This window comes from Phoenix dactylifera, unplaced genomic scaffold, assembly GCF_009389715.1.
Source record: "Phoenix dactylifera cultivar Barhee BC4 unplaced genomic scaffold, palm_55x_up_171113_PBpolish2nd_filt_p 000747F, whole genome shotgun sequence".
In the NCBI taxonomy this organism is placed as follows: Eukaryota; Viridiplantae; Streptophyta; class Magnoliopsida; order Arecales; family Arecaceae; genus Phoenix; species Phoenix dactylifera.
This window is the reverse complement of record NW_024068119.1, coordinates 127,240-145,236: the sequence shown is the minus strand read 5'-3', so window position 1 is coordinate 145,236 and position 17,997 is coordinate 127,240. Positions and strand designations below refer to the sequence as shown.

The 17,997-nt window shown below is 38.3% G+C and overlaps 2 protein-coding genes and 1 pseudogene across 2 annotated transcripts; 1 reads left to right on the top strand and 2 right to left on the bottom strand.

Moving 5' to 3' along the window:
- Positions 1 to 2,136: 2,136 nt before the first annotated feature.
- Positions 2,137 to 4,154, bottom strand: LOC120107057 (kinesin-like protein KIN-14J; the record flags this gene model as incomplete). Its single annotated transcript, XM_039120201.1, is given in 8 exon segments — positions 2,137 to 2,406; positions 2,605 to 2,718; positions 2,803 to 2,966; positions 3,073 to 3,110; positions 3,183 to 3,199; positions 3,201 to 3,410; positions 3,582 to 3,732; positions 3,859 to 4,154. Coding segments are annotated over 8 exon segments (1,110 nt in total), but the record flags the coding sequence as incomplete, so codon positions are not given.
- Positions 4,155 to 4,319: 165 nt separating this feature from the next.
- On the bottom strand, positions 4,320 to 5,408 carry LOC120107055 (kinesin-like protein KIN-14J). Its single transcript, XM_039120200.1, has 2 exons — positions 4,991 to 5,408; positions 4,320 to 4,891 (listed from the first exon to the last, which is right to left on the bottom strand). The coding sequence occupies exons 1-2, from the start codon at positions 5,076 to 5,078 to the stop codon at positions 4,662 to 4,664; spliced, it is 318 nt and encodes a 105-aa protein (XP_038976128.1). The 5' UTR covers positions 5,079 to 5,408; the 3' UTR covers positions 4,320 to 4,661.
- Positions 5,409 to 7,563: 2,155 nt separating this feature from the next.
- On the top strand, positions 7,564 to 15,535 carry LOC120107056 (annotated as a pseudogene).
- Positions 15,536 to 17,997: the final 2,462 nt, after the last annotated feature.

Genomic DNA, 17,997 nt, shown 5'->3' with positions numbered 1-17,997 from the left:
ATTTGATGGATCCTATTTACCAGGATAATTAAGGATGCATTGCGTCTGGCTAAAGACGTTAAACTTAGCGCTTGTTGGGAGGCAACCCAATTCTCATAAGTCATTTTTGCACATTTCTCTGTTGCATTTTTCAATTTCTTAACAAGGACTCTCATATTGTTGATACAACAAAAGTACAATGGTCCTATCTTTTATATGCATCGCATAGTTTTTTCTTTTTTAAAAAAAAAATTGAGGACAATGTATGATTTAGGTTGGAGGGTATAAGTTGGAATTTTTGATTTTTGATTTTTTATTCTAAAAGAAGTTTTACTTCAATTAGAAAAATAAAAATAAATGAAAGTCTAATTTCCATGCATTAGTACTAGAATGATAATACACAAAGTATATAAAATCTAAAAAACCCAATGACTAGTCGGAAGTAAGATAATTTTGAGTTCTTTTTATTAAAAATTCTTTTAGTGAGTTGTAAGATAATTTTTACTTTAATATTTCGCAATACACATAGCCTGCACTTCTAAGAGTTAGGTTCAACATTATGTTGTTAAGTCTGGTAGCAACCTTGAGTCCTGATAAATCATCCACAACTCATGAGTAAACTAGAATATTACAGATAAAACCCATGAGGTATTAAAATAAACATCCACAACTCTTGAAATTCTGCAAGATAGGATGATTTTAAATCAGTGATTATGTTCTATCAGACCAATTCTTGAAAATTACTAGCTTTAGCAGTATTTTGGAGATCCAAAGCCTTAGTTTGTGTATGGTCCAGTTTACCGAGCACTCAAGTATAAATAAGTCTTATAACTTCCTAATAGAAACTTAATGACTTCAACTTAAATTGCATACTACCCTAGGATTTGGGCTGACTTAGTAATTAAAACTTTATGTATTTTTGAATTTTTGTCATTTATGCATTTGAAATTAGATTTTAGAAAAAGATAAAATAAATTCTTTGGGTAGAGATAGAAGTTTGTGGGTATCTTCGCTAAAAACCCTCACGAGACAAAACTCGTCTACTATGGTCACCTAGGGGTTTAAAGCCTTATTGCATTCGGTAAATGCAATCGCGATTCCTGCGAAAGTGAGTTAATTTTTTTTTAAGTTTCTATTTTTAGTTTGCTCGACTAGCAAAATGTAGATTAAGGGGTATGATAAGTGCTAAACAATACGTAAGAGAGGAGTAATTAAGAAAGGAGGAGAAGCCAGTCTTGATAGAAGAATCTCTATGCGCTGCTGTTGCCCATATCTACATGGAAGACTGACCTCTTCACTAGGGCGGGATGAAGCCCTAACAAAGGGACAAGAGTTTTTTTCTTGAAGTTGTATGAATTTTTTGTTCTTAATGAATATCTTCTTTTATCTCATATTTAATTTCTGTAATCTTAAGTATGATATTTATACAACTGTTTTTCATGATCACTAAGTAAATATAAGATAATCCATGCTTAAAGAAGATGCAGTATCCTGCCATATTAGTTTAGAATAGACATCTCATGCCAACTAAAGATAGATTTTTCTAAATTATTCTTGTAAGTTTTTATTTTATTGCTTATAAAGTTTGTAGCCAATTTACATATTAATCCAAGAACGAATTAAAATAAAATTAATCATTATAGTTATGTTAGTGATAAATTCCTTGCCCTAAGTTCTTCTATTCATATCATTTTCAATTGCACTTCTTATTAGATTATCGTAGTTTAATCTCCTTCACAAACTCTTCTTTACATATTTTTAAGAAAACAACTGTTCCCCAATTTCTGTGGATCGATACCCGTAATTAGCCACTATCCTACAAGATACGTGCTATTAGGTCGTCTTTAAAGTTGACCATCACAAATATAATTGTCCAAATAAATTTTATAAGAATCTTTTTTGGGTTCCATTATCTTTGCCAAGTTAAAAATCACAACTAAAATATTACATTCCCATAGTGAGGAGGAAGCCGGGTTGCATAATTAGATATCCATGTTAATCGCCTACTTTTGAAATCATTATTTAGCACTAACAGTTGCATGTGCAATACATGTGGGCAGCCCATGGGAAATGGAGGCCGCACTGGGTTGGAGATATGGAGAGCTTACAACAGAAATGTGGTATGATTTTTTTTCATCATTGTGACTTTAGAGGCAATTAAAAGCAATATTTAAACATATAGAGGTGATGGAAGATAAAAGAATATGATGTGATATTTTTATCCCTTAAATGGGTCATCTGATCTCCACACAAGAAGCAAGTTTGGAGGTAATCTAGGTTGCCTGACTGATCTGAACCACTTCTTTCTTAACGTGGCAAACGGTTAGTGATTTTGCTCAAAGGAGGCCTCTCCTTGATGGGAGCCGGTGGTGGCTTGGAGAATTTGGCAGTCTGTCTGGAGGCCCTCTGGTTCTCAAGATCTCTAACCTGCCACCATTCATCCAAAAAATTCATCCAAAAGAAAATATATTCCCCTATATCCACACAAAACTTAAAACACCAAGTAAATAAAATTCATTTCAACAGAATCTTTAAAGTGATCCTTCCGATAGTGCATCAGAAGGTTGACACGGGAGAATTTTAAAATATGTGAAAATTAAGTTTTGTTCTTCTATTGGAGATTACCTTTTCTTGAAGAGTTTTAATGACATACTCCTGTGATGCATATTTGAGCTGCATCGACTGCAAGCTTTCATTTAATCTTGCTGTTTCCTTTTCTTCCTGTCGGAGCTTCTCTGCCTGTACAAAAACTATTCAGATCAACTACTCTAGCTTAAAGCAAACCCCCTTCTATCTCACTTCATTAGAACATATAAGAACTACCATCTGTTTAAGCTTGAAACTTTCTGCTGGATCTGATTGTTTACGGGCAGGGCCATGCTCAACTCCCCGGACTCGACTAGCAAAATTTAATAAGCAGAGTGTTTCTCCCAAATCTGCTGAGCTTGGGCTGATCTGTGCAAACATAAGAGTCTTGCAATCTCCTCCTGTTGTAATTTACATTGCCAGTGCATTCAATGTGCATGCATTATTTTGTCATGCAAACCATAAAACTGGTATCTAGATTTTAAGAAACATTAACATGCATCTTACCTAGAGAGCTTTGGAGCAGACGGGTAAGCTTTGAGTTCCTGTATTTGTGAACAAAAGAGAGGAGTGAGAAAGAGAGTGAGCGAGTGAGCGAGTGAGAGAGAGAGAGAAACCTGTATGGAATATGGGGGGTTCTTTGAGGCAAGAGCAGAGATAACATCTCCTAATGCCGAGAGTGACTTATCGATGAACTGACACTCTTTCAACCTCTGGCCCTCAACTTCAGTCTTTGCAACACGTTCACTTCCAGCTATATCCACAAGCCACATGTGGCTCCTGCTCCTCTGCCCACTCTCCAAATTCTCACTCTTGATAGTCACCCGAACCATGCTGCAATGAAGCTAATGTCGTCGTAATGACTAATGAGAATATTTCAGAGAGAGCTAACATGCAACACAGCATTTTTCTCTATAAATAATCACAAATCTTCACTTCCAGTCAGCAAGAAGGAATGTTCACTTTTAGAAACTAGGCCTCAATGGATGCATTTAAAAAATGCAGTAGAATCTCACCAGTGAGAGCTTGTTTGCATTGGTTGACCCAACCGATCTGTTCCTTGCTCCAGTTTTAAGCATCTCCCACACCTCATCTATGCTGCAGATCTGAGCTTCAACCAACCCAGGCACATCCTGTATTCCGGCTGCCACTTGCTTTATCTCCAATCTTCATGAAATTTATTAAAAAAATAACCAGAATAAAGTTACAATCTTATTTCAGGTTAGAGAATTATAGTCCAAATAACAATCAAGCACTCCATGATATTTTCTAGCACAAGAAAGGAATTTTTACTTCTTCACAGGTTGATCTGCATTGTCTACCAGAGGATCTCTGATCTTCTCATTATAGACCTCCAACATGCTCACAGAAAGTTCATATCTGATTATGGAGCTGCTTTCCTTGGAACACTTGAGCAGTTCCTCCAAAGCTTTGTAGTTAACACCCCCGTTCTCTGTTGTTCCTTCCATCGTAAATGTATTCCCACTACCTGTCTGCCCATATCCGAAAATGCACATATTGTACCCATCTAGTACTGATTTCACAATTGGCAAGGTCTCCACAAAGACAGCCTCTGCACAGACAACATATCAATCATTAGATCAAAACTCTAAACTGAACTGAACATTTGAAACTAAAAAGACGATCACGGCTTTGTTTCTGGAGAAAACATGCAGTTTGAGGATCTAAATTTGTTATACAAGGAATCTGCTGCATGTAATTTTTCTTTCATCTTTGGAATCTTTTTTCATACAAATAAGGAATTGAGGAATGACTACGATAACCAATCACTTTCTACCAAAAACATACATGGAAACTATCAATGAAACAGTGCACGAACCACGAGGAATCCAATAATAAATTTTAAATTATTTCTTTTACATTTCAGGTGTCCATAGCAATCGTGTGATTCATATGAATACTCATTACCTTAATCATCTACAGAGAAACATTACCATGATCATCTTTAGGTCCAAAAACATGATCAAATTTAAACTGCTTTTTGGAGGAGTCTAAACAGATGATCTGCAATTCAGTATCCTGTGATGGGTCAAGCTCTACCACAAAAGAATAACCTTTAGAGATCTCTTCTGAGCTTAATGGCCTGCATCTGCAAAAAAAACCCTCATATTGCCCTTCAGCTTGATCAGTTCATTATGTAGGCGCTTCCTTTCAGCGCACTCTTCTGAGTACTTCTGCTTCAAGGTTTCGTATTTAGGCTCGCACTCCTCCAGGAACTTATATTTTAGCATTTCATAATTAGCCCGTAGTTTTACAAGTTTATCACTCTGTTCGTGGTGTCTCTTCATCAGACTGTACTTAGACCCTACACAAAAGAGAGAATTTGAATTTGCACTGATTAGTAGGTGATCATCCAAAACTTTACCAGTCCTTCAGAAAAGGGAAAAGAAAGTGGCCGAGATACCAAGAAGCTGAAGAGTAGAAGAGAGATCAAGAACAGAAATTCCCTTCAGAATAGGAGATGCGATGAGGCAATCATCATCCTTACGCATCTGGAATAAGACAAGGAATTCAAGAAAAAGGACTTAAAATATAGAAAAGAAAAGGAAAAATAAGAAATTGCTGTTGCGCTGCTCCAATTACTAGGGAGAGGAGATCAATCACCTGATCCGGGAGATTAATGCAGGAATCAGAGTGGGCTTCTAAGGTTCGATCTCAAAAAGATTACAAGGTTCTTAGATAAATCTAAAAAAAGAAGATAACGAAAGAAAGAAAGGGGATTTGGGATTGAAGGATCAAAACCTTGAATTTCTTGAAGGGGTTTGGATTTCTCTTCCACTGCGTTCGGTGCTGCTTCGATCGATCGTAGGGGGGACATTGCGGGAAAGCTCCATCGCCCATCATTGTGGCCCGGAAAAAAATCCTCCGATCTTTCCAAGGGACAGAAGAAAACCCTCCTCGAAGCTTCTAAGGGCTCGTTTGGTTCGCAGGAGGGGGGGGGGGGGGGGGAGGGGGGGGGGGGGGGGGACGTGGGGTCAACGAAAAAGTAATGAAATGCCTCTTGTTTGATTGGAGTTTTTAAAGGAGAGAGATGGAAAAGTTGTATTCCCATGGGAATATGATTCCCACATTTCATGGGAAAGTCTTTTCCATGAGGAACATGGGAAAGTTACTTTCTCATGAGGTGGGAATCACTCTTTTTTTATTTTTTCCCAAAAAGACTCTTCAGCATTAAAGAAGCATTAAAGAGGCATTAAAGACCTAATTTTTATTAAGGGCATAATAGGAATTATACATAACTTTCCTAGGAAAGTGGATGGTCAACCAAACATAAGCACTTTGAAAATTTGTCACTTTCCCATGGTTAACCAAACATGCCAAAAGTGCTTTCCTAGGTATCCTCTTCCTAGGAATCTGATTCTCAGAAATCATATTCCTAGAAAGGAAAATACTTCCCGCGAACCAAACGAGCCCTAAGTGCGCGAGCGAGTGAGAGAGAGGGAGAGAGAGTTCTAAGCACTTCTAACGGATCACAATAGAAAGCAATATAACGGATGTCCCCCATCTACACCCCCAGTAACACATAAGACATGTAAAATGCACCTAAGAAAAAGAAGCAATACTCCACCCCTATCAAATTGATACAAAAAGATATTTACAGCCAATTTGACTTTTAGGTTTCAATTCATAAGATATGAATGTACTTCCTTGCATCAAACCTTGCCCTCTTTCCTCTTTATCAGCATTTATTTCATTACTCTTATGAGAACTTGAAGAATTGCTTCCTATTGCAGGAACTTAAATTGCATAACCAAGTCTCCTTACACCTTTCATGTTTCATTCACGCTAAAAACTTACCCGAGATTATCTTGTATAGTCTTTAAGATTCATTGTAGATCGAGGAAATGTTGAGACACAGTTGCTAAATGTTCTCGGGTGAATCAAATCATACTTTAATCCATCAAAGCAAACCAGGGACAAGCTTGTTAGATAAGGTTAAGATAGAATTATCTATTTGGCCATTGTAGTACACAGCAACAATCAAAGCAACTCTCATGAATGTTAGGATGATGACATCAATTCAAGGAAAAAATCACATAGTAAAGGCACAAGGCAGCTTGCACCTTAAATGGCTTTTATTGAACATACTGGAAGCTAGAATTATGTTAGAAGTGTAACAAAACTTCAAAACATTGTTAAAGCAAGAAAGACAACAGAAACAGGGTAAATCTAATGAAAAAGACACTACCTGAACAAGTTCATACCTTTGGAATTTCCAATGAGGTATCATGATAAGAAGTGGCTTCATTTGTAGTAGTTTCCTTGGGAACATCAACTAAACTACCAATTTCTGCATTTTGTTCCAAAGGCTTCACTTGTCTTCTGTTCCACATTGGTTTCTGTTTGAACCACATGCTTATCTATGTTCTGAATGTCTTCATATGGTATTTTTGAATCAACTGATTGCCCAACTAGGACTGAAGCAGCCTCCTGCGAAAGGCTAATTGATTCATTCGGCAAAGGCTCCTCTGCAGGTGCTAGCTCTGGAACTTCCCTCTTGATCTCTGAATCATTAAAATCCCCAGGTTCATCATGCCTCTCAACAATCTCCATGTCAGCTTTTGATGTGCTCAGTTTTTCATTATTTTGATGAACTGTTTGTTCAACAGAATGCTCGAGAATCTCTGACGTTCTCACATTGTTTAGCTTACTAGAATTTAGTGAAGATGCTTTATCTGGAAGTTGAATATCTAAAAAGCCAATTTTGTAAGTTGTCATAACAGCAGCGCCAACAACAACACTGCCAAGGACAATGTTTGAGATATAGTTCCCTGAATTAGGAGTTTCTTTTGCAGGAGCAGGTCTCTGGGTTGAACTTCGGTGAGAAGCATTTGAGTATTCATATCTTGAAGAAAGGAAAAAGGGCATCTGCTCTCCATGATAATAAGGATGAGTTAAGCCGATAATACATGAAACTACATCAGCAAATGTCTTATTAATTAAGAAACAAAAATAACCAAACAAAAGAAAGATACGATGAGTAACCAGCAGAAGCATTGAGTGGATTCTCACATTATGTATGACAAGTTCATTGTGAAAGAGGCAATAAGCTATTACAATAGCAATTTTGGAAGTTCACCATTTTTTGCAACTCCATCCATCAAATCCGAAAGACCCTTGCGCTCAGTTTGTACTTAACACTCACCGGAATATATTTGTAACTGTGCCACTTAAGCACCCACCAATCAGTAAACATATCATGACATGCAGATTACATGCCCAAGAATTACATAGAAACAGTTAGCTCTTAGTTTTTCCCAAAATTCAATATAAATTTTTAGTGCTTCTTGTTGCATTATGTGTCACAAATCCATGAAAAGATGATGGGAGAAAACACCTTGATTATATGCCCAAGATTAAAATAATTTACATATAAGTGGTCAGCGCTTATTCACGAAGTTCAAAGCATGTTTTTATTGCTTCTGGTCACAATACATGTTTGAAATTTTGAATACTTCTATAGTTCTATATCCTTATATGTTTCATGGCAGTAAACTTTCAATTAAGGCCACGATGACATCTATTGGGATGCATTGTCGCCAAGATTCTAGCTTAACCCCTCATTATCATAGCCCAAAGCCATCCCTTCATACTTTCAACATGCCATCATCTTCACTTAAACCATCACATATGCCTTAACCTCCAAATCACCTCCGTCATACTTTTCCATAAAGCCTCAACATTGTCATAACCTTCTCTAGACTGTGATCTTTTAATTCCCACCAATCTCTGGGCTTAAACCATCCCAATCTGCAAATATTTCCCCACATGCTCTTCATTTTAGTCAACTACCATAGGCATCAGTCCATAATCACCTTGAATACAATGCCAGTAAATCTACAATTCAGTTCAAAGATCTCTTGCTATCATCTTTTCCCTCCATTCAATCACTCAATGCCTGAGGAAGCCAATGCCTAGGGAACCCAATAAGTCTTCTATACGGTCCTCATTTATCTAATATACAAATAAGCAGCCCAAGAAATGTTGCAATGGCATAGAATACCGGTCAACAATGATGAATCTACAAACAATGGGGCGATATCAGAGATACAAGAATGTTGATGGATAAACCAAAGGATGCTTCGGAAAGCATATAGGATAGGATATGGGAATAAAATTAATGGTATTGGCATGTACACAAACAGCCAATAGATGCCCTCATAATGCAAGAAGCTTAATTTTTAAGAAGGCCTAGCAGTAAGTTGAGAGAGAAAGGTTACATCATAAAGCATCAAAAGGAAATGTCACTACTTGGTCCAGATTAGAACCAATTCTTATAGACAAACCCTTACAAATGGGTTAAGAATTGCTAGTTTTGGTTATGTTATGCATCCTATGAGAAGGGAAGAACTGCTTACATCTTGAGCTATTAAATTAGATTACAGGAAAAGAAACTGGTTGCATCTGAACTGCAATTTAGTGTTTTAATGGCTTAATTCTATATGTTAATAATAACTTTTTCTAATCAGTTACATGTCGTTAATATTTCTTTTCAAACAGTGTAGCTTCGGAGATTTGATCTATCATTGATGATGAAAAGACAAAAATTGAGAAGGACAGGTAAGAAAGAAGCACTTTACACATATTCTTTAGTGTTACTTTTGAAAATTATTAGTTTTATGATGTCTTTTGTCTGGATAAAACTGTAGATCAATGATTATTTGATTCTTATAGTGTCACGCCCCCGGCCCAAGATTGCGAACCGGGGGTCGCGCCAACCGCCACACACTCGTAGGAAACTCTCTTCATGAGCATGCAAGGCATCTAAACCAAACACCTCAAATATGAAATTCTAAAATAATTTAACTGAATAAATGCAATCTTATTCCATTGACTAACTCAAGTCATAAGGTCTCACAAGCCTAAGTACGCAGCGGAATAATCATTTAGCAACATGCAGAAACCTAGTTCTTAAAATAACAAAAGTCCACCAATCATAATAAATGTCCATAATAACAAATCAACTTAAATAACCCTAATCTAAGATAACTTGTGCCACAATCCTTCTAATCGCTCTCCCATTTTGAATCCCCAATAGACTAGTTCTCGAAATCTATAAAACAACAAGAGATGGTATAATGAGCTAGACAGCCCAGTAAGTAATGAACACTCGAGCTAGATAAATCAAACAATAATATGTGGAAAATAAATAAATATGCAGTTCCAAAGTATAAGTCAAATATTTCTTAAATTCATAAGATTCTTTTCGCGGTTTCAAGATTCTTTCATATATTCAATTCATCTTGTCGATCCTGGACTATGACCACATGTTTCCTATGGCAGGGTCATCAACACCGACTATTCTTCTTGTGGTGAGTCCTTCAGGACAGTCAATTGCCAACGTATCTGCCCCCATTGGCAGGGTCCTCAACATAGCTAGGTCGAAGTTCAGTTTGTTCTCTATTTCGTATTTCAGTTATATAAAAGAAAACATACAGTGTCCAAACCAAATGTTGTTCATATCTTAATTTTTTTCAATTTAGCAGATTCAACTCAACAGCAAGGAACTATGACCACATGTTCCCTGTGGTAGGGTCATATCACCGACTATTCTTCTTGCGGTACCAATGTATTAGCCCCCATTGGCAGTGTCCTCAACATAGCCCGACTGCAAGTCTGAATCTATTTCAAGTCATAATCTTTTCTTACATTATGTTTAGTATTCCAAGCCAAAAGGTACAATGTCAGAGCAATTAAACACAATTCAAATTAGAAGCAAATATGTTCAATCATAATCATACCATATTCTAAAATACACATATAATCCATGCATCAAATTCGAAATCACGAATAATTCGATTCGTAAAACATATATATAGTTTGCCGATAAATTTAGAAAAGAGGTTACATCACTTACCTTGCGAACGCGATCCACAACAAATCCAATTAATTCCGCACCCTCGCAGAATCTAATATTCAAAAACCATATTCTTCTTTTAAAATTCATCATAATATATATATACAAAGACTTAAATTTTTAATATCCTCCCATGGTTGGCCCTGCTGGAGTGCCTAGCACTGCGAGTTTGGATTCATGCCCGTAAACCACCCCCTCTTTATTATTATTATTATTATTATTATTATTCTTTTCTTCTTCTTTTTCTTTCTTCGTTTCTCTTTTCTTTTTTCCTTCTTTTCTTTTTCTTCTTTCTTCTTTTCTCTCTTCTTTTTCCTTCTTTTCTTTTTCTTCTTTTTTCTTTTCTCTCCCGACTCCCCTCTTCTCCTTCGGTGAAACAGGGGACCCCATGACCCCCTATCGCCGCCCCCTCTTCTCTCCTCTCGATCGAACCCAAGGCGGCCACGATGGCCGGCCTTGGCAGCGGCAGGAGGTGGCGGAGCAAGCCCGGCCACCCCCGGCGACTGGCGGCGGCGAACACGCCGACGGCTAGAGCAAGCCGTTTTGGACCCAAATCCGGCGATCGGCCGGCTCAAAAACCCCATACACCAAGTCTAAACATCAAAAGAGGAGGAGAAGAAGGCGAGGGACTCTTACCTCGGCCCCGACGAAGACCGGTGGTTCTCCCCCTCTCCGACGGCAATGAAGAAGAAGAAGACCCCTGTACGAACCCAATAGCCCTCTCTCTCCCTCTCACTTTCGGCGGCAACGCGAAGAAGACCCTCCCCCTTTCTTCTTTGCGTGCGGCGGCTCTCCTTCGGTGGGCTCAAAGGAGAAGGAGAAGGAGAAGGAAGCCCTAAAACAGGGCTCTTCCTTCTTCTTCGGGATGGAAAGAATCCATCCTGTTGCTGTCTCACGTGCGTTGCACATGAGGCCAAGTATTGGGACTGGGCCGGTCAAGTGGACCAGGCCCAGTTCCAGGGTCTCACATGTAGTATGCTGAAGTGTGCCGTTATGGGCATGTTAATATAGTTTTTGGCGCATGCCTTATTTACTTGATAATGACTCTTTGCTCAACTGCTAATATAATGCACAAATTACACATTTTGATCGTACTGATTTGCTTTTTCCATGGGAGCAGGCAGGGTATTCTGAAGGCTCTTTCAAAGATTTCTAAAGAGGTGTTTAAACAATAGTTTGATCAACTATAACATAGATATTAGAAGATTATTTGCAGGAATGATGCTGTTAAGCTTTAGTTAGCAATGGTCTACTAACATGCAAAAAATGCAGTGTGCGAGCTCTCTGAAGAATGAATATGCCAAGTTTCAAGCAGCTTATGAGAACTTTTGCAAGGAAAAAGTGGCACATATGCAGAATTTGAAAGGCAAGTACAAATTCCTCCGTTCAAAAAAGCATAACTTCTATGTTTGCTCTCAGCACTTTATCACTTTGTCTTGAACACTCCCAGCAAATGAAATGCTCATGCGACCTTTCATTGTCTGCCTATTATGCCAAATATTTTAACCACCAAATATGCTGTAGTTTGCATTTATCAGAAGGAAATAAAAGTGGCAACATCAAAAGCATTACAGGTCAAAGCATCTGATATATCGCTTGTCATTTTCTACAAATGACTCCGCCAATGCAGTCGAATCCCCTCATTGATGAGGCACCTGAACAATGTCATTTTCATTGCAATGTGGATTATTAGATTAAATATATTTGCAGTGTGCGTAACATTATTCTCTGGCCAACTGTGTCTGGATCTGCTGATTCGCACCCCTCTCCTCAGCACACGCAATAGGGAAATGTCCCAGTTTCAAATCTGAATGGTGGCATTCTCACTGTATTTCTCTCAAAAAGAAAAAAAAAATATCTGAAAGCTTCCATTGAACACTTTTGGAATCTCTATGCAAGCTTCAATATTCTCTGTTAGCAAATGAACTATTACGATGTTGTCCTTTTCAAAGTTTTGTCTCTTGCAAAAGAGTAGAAAGTGTTGCATGGAAAAAGTGTTCTGTAAACCCAAGGAGAAGGTTTTGAAAGAGAAGGATTGGCTTTTGCTGTCTCCTTTGTTTCATTATCGGAATTTTGCTTTGGATCCGGTAGCTTCCCTCACCTTCATTTGGAGGCACTGTTGTCTCTTTCAGTAGATGGTGGCCTCTGCCCTCCTTTCCCTCAAACAAAAAAAAGAAAAGAAAAAGAAAAAAAATGGGAACACCCATAGTTCTAAATCCATTAGACTACAAAACTGCCTATTAACTTTGAAGATAAAATTCTTTTAAAGTTAAAACCTTATAGCTTAATAAATGTACCTTTTGTACGCCCCAGAGCTCTCTGAGCACATATTTGTCTGTCCCATAATAGGACACATATTGCTCTCATCTATATTCATCTTCTTCAATTTCTTTAATCTGTTTTTTGAATTTTCATGCATCTTTGGGGATCCATGCAGTCCTCAAGTATTGAATCAAAATGACATCAGTAAAATGATATGCTTGCATTCAAAATGAGTTGGTATTTGTCTCCTGGTCCTGTTTTCCATAGGAGGCAGTACCTTTCTTGACAGAAATCTAGCAAAAAAGTTAAGGATATTATATTGTGGTGCCCGGAATTATTATTATTATCATTATTATTTTAGCAATGCATTATCTACCAATCTGATATGCTGGTTAAGATTTTTCTCTCTCCCTGATGATTCAACAAAACTCAAGTTATATACCTTTCTTTCATTTCAAAGTATTATGTATTAGTTTGGTGTATTCTGCAGAATTATTTTCCAAATATGAAGATGAAAAGGATAAACTATATGCCCGTTACGAATAATAGCGTGAGTAATAGTGTTCTTTTCCAGTTACGTGGAATCCATCCATCCTACTCTCAGCAGATGTTCAATGCTTTAGATTTCTTCTCGAGTTTTCAGGGAGGAAGGAAAAGGCTAATCTGTCTGAACTTGAGAAGGCTTGTGCTCACAAGATTGCCAGAGCAAAAGAATCTCCGAAAAAGAAGAAGCAGGTATATGAATATGGGATGTTTAAGTTAGCAGACAGTCATTTGTGATTTTCTCCTATCATCTAAGAAGGGCCTGATCAACCAAAGACTAAGGAAGAGGCGGTGGATCGAAGGAAGGGCCAGAGGAGCACCACCGCCTACGCAGAATGGGCGACGAAGGCAAAGCGCCCAGTTTGTTGAAAAGTATGGCTGCGAAAGCCTTAAAGGGAAAGAAACGGATAGAAAGAGCTCGTTCAGGGAAGGTAGGTGGGGGGGAAGCGGAACAGCTGTGTTGGTTCAATCGGGAAATGGCCGATCATGCTTGTTGACAGGAATTACTGTAAAAAGGAATTGTCCTCTCTGGAAAAAGAAAGATGGAATGGTACCCTCACCCCAGGCAGAGTTTGTGAGCCGTGTAATAGGCGACCCCCTATACCAGTTTTCAGGGATGACACCTAAGGCTGAGTCAGTTTGCAAAGGGGACCCTAGTTTAAGGAGAGGAACGCTCAATGCGCCCCATTCCCTTCCACAACCGGACTCGTTTATTTACCCTAGTTATCAAGCCTTCGCCAGTGGCTCATAATCTGAGATTTTTTGATCGATTCATCAGGGAGGATTCAATGAGAGACTAGGAAGACGCCTCCTCGACATCTCTTTGTCCGCGGTAAGGGTAATGCCCTAAACCATAAGTCTGAGTATGTCCGAGTTTGCTGGGTGGGGGAGAAGCAAGCCGAACCTCTGATCGACCCGGACACGTCAAAAATTCTCGGCGTCGAGAGAAAGACGAGATGCTCCCCGTAAATCTTGACTTTGTCGGGTTCCGGGGCTATAGCCTCTTTTTCCCCGTCCACTATTCGATCGAGCATGCATTTAAGCCTATTCCCCGCAGCCCTATTGCAGGAAAGGCGGATTCTACTTTTGATCCCACTCCACGGAGGGAAAAAGAAATGGGCCAGTAGAATGGGTCTTTTCAAATTGTGCATACCAGCTCATCACTGCTGACGGACGCAGAATGCCTGCCATCAACGGGCGTTTCCTAGCGACATGAACAGTCCCTAACTCTGCCTTCTTAAAATGGCAACCAAATTCAGGTAGAACACCAGTTCTGACCCGTGACTATACTATAAGGAGTACCTGTCACCTTTACCGACCCCACCCGCCTCCTTCTTTAGGGAACAAGTCCTTGGCAAAGATGGTACCGAACCCGACCTATCCGGAAGAAATGATCCCATCGATTCTAATTCTCACGTATAGGATGAGTGCGCAAGTCTGGACTTCCCTCCTAATCATAGGCATCAGACGATCCAGACGTTATATTTCTTTCGTCTTCATCGTCTGTATGGTCTGATATGTATGAGAAAATCGGAGAGATCAATGGAAACTCATAAAAGCGGACGGCATTGTTCATACGATCGCCGGAAAAGTCAGTTCTCACGCCGGCTATTCAAAAAATAAAGAAAGACTCTTTCATAAACTTCATTTTTATTTGTTTTATCTGGTTTTATTTGCAAAATTATCTTGATGTATTATAATTTTCATCCTAAGAGTGAGCCATGGTGCAACAATAAAGTTGTTCTATTATGACCTGAGGTTATGGGATCGAAACACAGCCTTTCTATATATAGGAGTAAGGTTGTATACGTTTGACCCTTCCGAGACCTTACAATAGCGGGAGTCTCGTGCATTGTTATACCAATTTTCTTATACATTATGCCTAGGTGTTTAACAATCACTTATGCATGCTATACCAGATATACGAATGCGGTTTCCATATAAAACTTGTGTATAAAGATGTATCAATTCGAAAGAGAAAAAAAAAGGGGAAAAGATTCAACTGTAGATTTTTAATCTAATACATTATTTTCAGAATGAATCTGCTCAATATATTTGATTTTCTGTTTTGGACATATAGACGTGTTGAAATGATTGCATATTCTTTTTTCTAGTGATGTAATTTCAAAGTTTATGCATGTATTCCACTTTCCCACAATCTACTTTCCAATGATGCTACTTTATGTCAGTGTGATCCAGGATGACAAATCTTTCGGCATATTACGAAAATCTCTTGGCTCATTTCTGGAAGGCGCATCCGATGCTGATTCTGGGCCTGATGAATGAGCCTTGATCACCAGTAACTACTCTTGGATATGGGGAAGCATAAAATTCTGTATATAAACCTTATTCTCTCTTCTTTTTTTTTTGGTAAATGAACCTTATTCTCTTTGACACCATCTATCTTCTTCAACTGAAGATTTTTCCAAATTGTTGGATGGTGAATTGGGATTAAAATTTGTCAATGGTTCCTTGGCTCTAGATTCTGTTTTGTTAATATAAGAAAGGGGTATCTACAGTAATCATCACCATTGCCTGTTTCTAATTTTCCAGGACCTTGACTACTGAAACACTATGTTGGTAAAGGATGTGATTAAATCTTTTGACAAGGACATACCAGGAATTGCACCAACCATTGACTTGTGTGAACCACAAGACATTGCACTCATCTTCAATAGCTTACATGAATGATTTCATCATCTCAAGCAAAATTATTCGTGTTGCGTGAAGAATATACATGTTCTGAAAGAGGTTTTGTATCATCAGTTGGCAATACATTATGGGTCTACTCCATTGGCTAGAATAAAGTAATTGAATGTCAATGACTGGATAATATCTTTCATAGTTTTAAGATTTAGAAGATACACTTTTCTCAGAACAAGTTTTTAGATTTTTAAGGAAGATTTAAGTGCCAAATTAGTACTCTTTTTGCTATAGCTTTAATATTTTCTTTACAGAACGTAATCTTACGGTACTGTATCTCTCTGACCAAATATTCAATTATGCTTCTCTTGCATGTGGCTTCTGTAATGGCATGATTGTTTTCTTGAACAACGAAAGTTTTTTGTTTTTTTAGTTCCCAATTTTTTTAAGGTACAGAAATTGTGGATTGCTTTTCCTTTTTTTTAGCTCTCAATTTCTTTAAGGTACAGAAATTGTGCATGGCATAGGTAGGTCTGGTATTCATTGAACTATTTGAAGGCCCAATACAGCACCAACTGTTGATTATGCATTGAGATACATTGTAATTCATAGATGCAGTGCTTTAGTATGAACCCATTTAGCATCATATTTTGATTTATGATCCGTCTGGCTGCACTGGACTACCGAAAAAATGTTTCCTAATTCCTTGGACACAAGCTTGCTAGAAAGTTATGCGGTATCTTTCTGTTTCCTAATTCCTTGGACACAAGCTTGCTAGAAAGTATGAACCCATTTAGTATGAACCCATTTGGGATCATATTTGATTTATGATTTGAGTAAATAAAATCAAGACAATATAAGCTTTTCAAGTCAACTGAACTTCAAAAGAGCTCGCTGAAGAAAAATCACTAGATTTAATCAAGCTTGAGAGGACTAATGATCTATAATAAGATACTAGGAGCTCAGATCCTATTGTGAATTGGGGTTGCCTAAGTGGTCACACCTGTCAATTTAGCTTAGAGGTTCGGGCTTCAAGTCTTGGGGGGTGCATCAGCATCTTCAGGTATTTGAACTAGGATAATCATAATGTGTGCAGCCTTTCTTCCTTTCTCTTATAAGAAGGGTAAATTCTAATTTATCTGTCATCAGTCAGGCGAATAGTGATGCTTATAAACTACATAAATACAACTACTTGAAAAAGAAAATTTACATTCTTCTGGAATGGAGCACCATCTAGATGGTTAGCAGTCTGAACTCCAAACCACACAGCATGGTGCACTATATCTAAATCTAACGTGCACAACAAAATTTCAACATAATGATTTGGCTGGCTAAAGAGCCCCCTAAATGACTTGTTATTGATCAAGGGCCTATTAATCTGCACCATCTTTTATGCCTCACATTGCCCACATGGGCGAGGTTCAGGCTTGAAAGCTCATCAGCCGAGCAGCTGGTCCGATGCAGAAGGAACAGTTGGATCACCATCATGATCCATGATTGGCGAGCTTTGAGACTTGTGATATCAGGGAGCCCCAGAACTGCATCAAAGCACATGCCCGTTACAGATCACGACGGTAATCTAATGGTCGATAAAAGTGCAGCATTAGACCACCAGCAGACCTAAACCACTCCCATTAATCTAAAAGCATTCCACTGCCAAGCTTGTATTAGGACCATCCAGTTGCATGACATCTCAAATTTTACTAGCATGCTCCACAGAGAACATGCACAAAGGCATTTTCCTCTATTGATTTTGAACCCAGAAGATAGGGGAGAGGCATGATTTTCAAATATTCACTGCAACCTCTTGGATGCTCATGACCTATCAAATCTCCGGCATTTTCCAATTTTTCGATTGATGATAATGAAATGCCTCGAGGCTATGTATTGTTCCCAGCCAAAAAAACCTTCAAGTCAGTATTGCTCCTCTTCTCCTCTTAACCCACTCTCGGTTTTCTATAATTCTATGCTGTTGTTTCTGCTTGGACCTTTCGGCCGCAGCTGAACCTCCTTGGTTGCTAGAATCAGGAATCTGTGCGGAATGTATGGTGTAGTGGATGTTTTAAAGAAACACTCGTATCGATGGTAATTGCTAATGTTCTTAA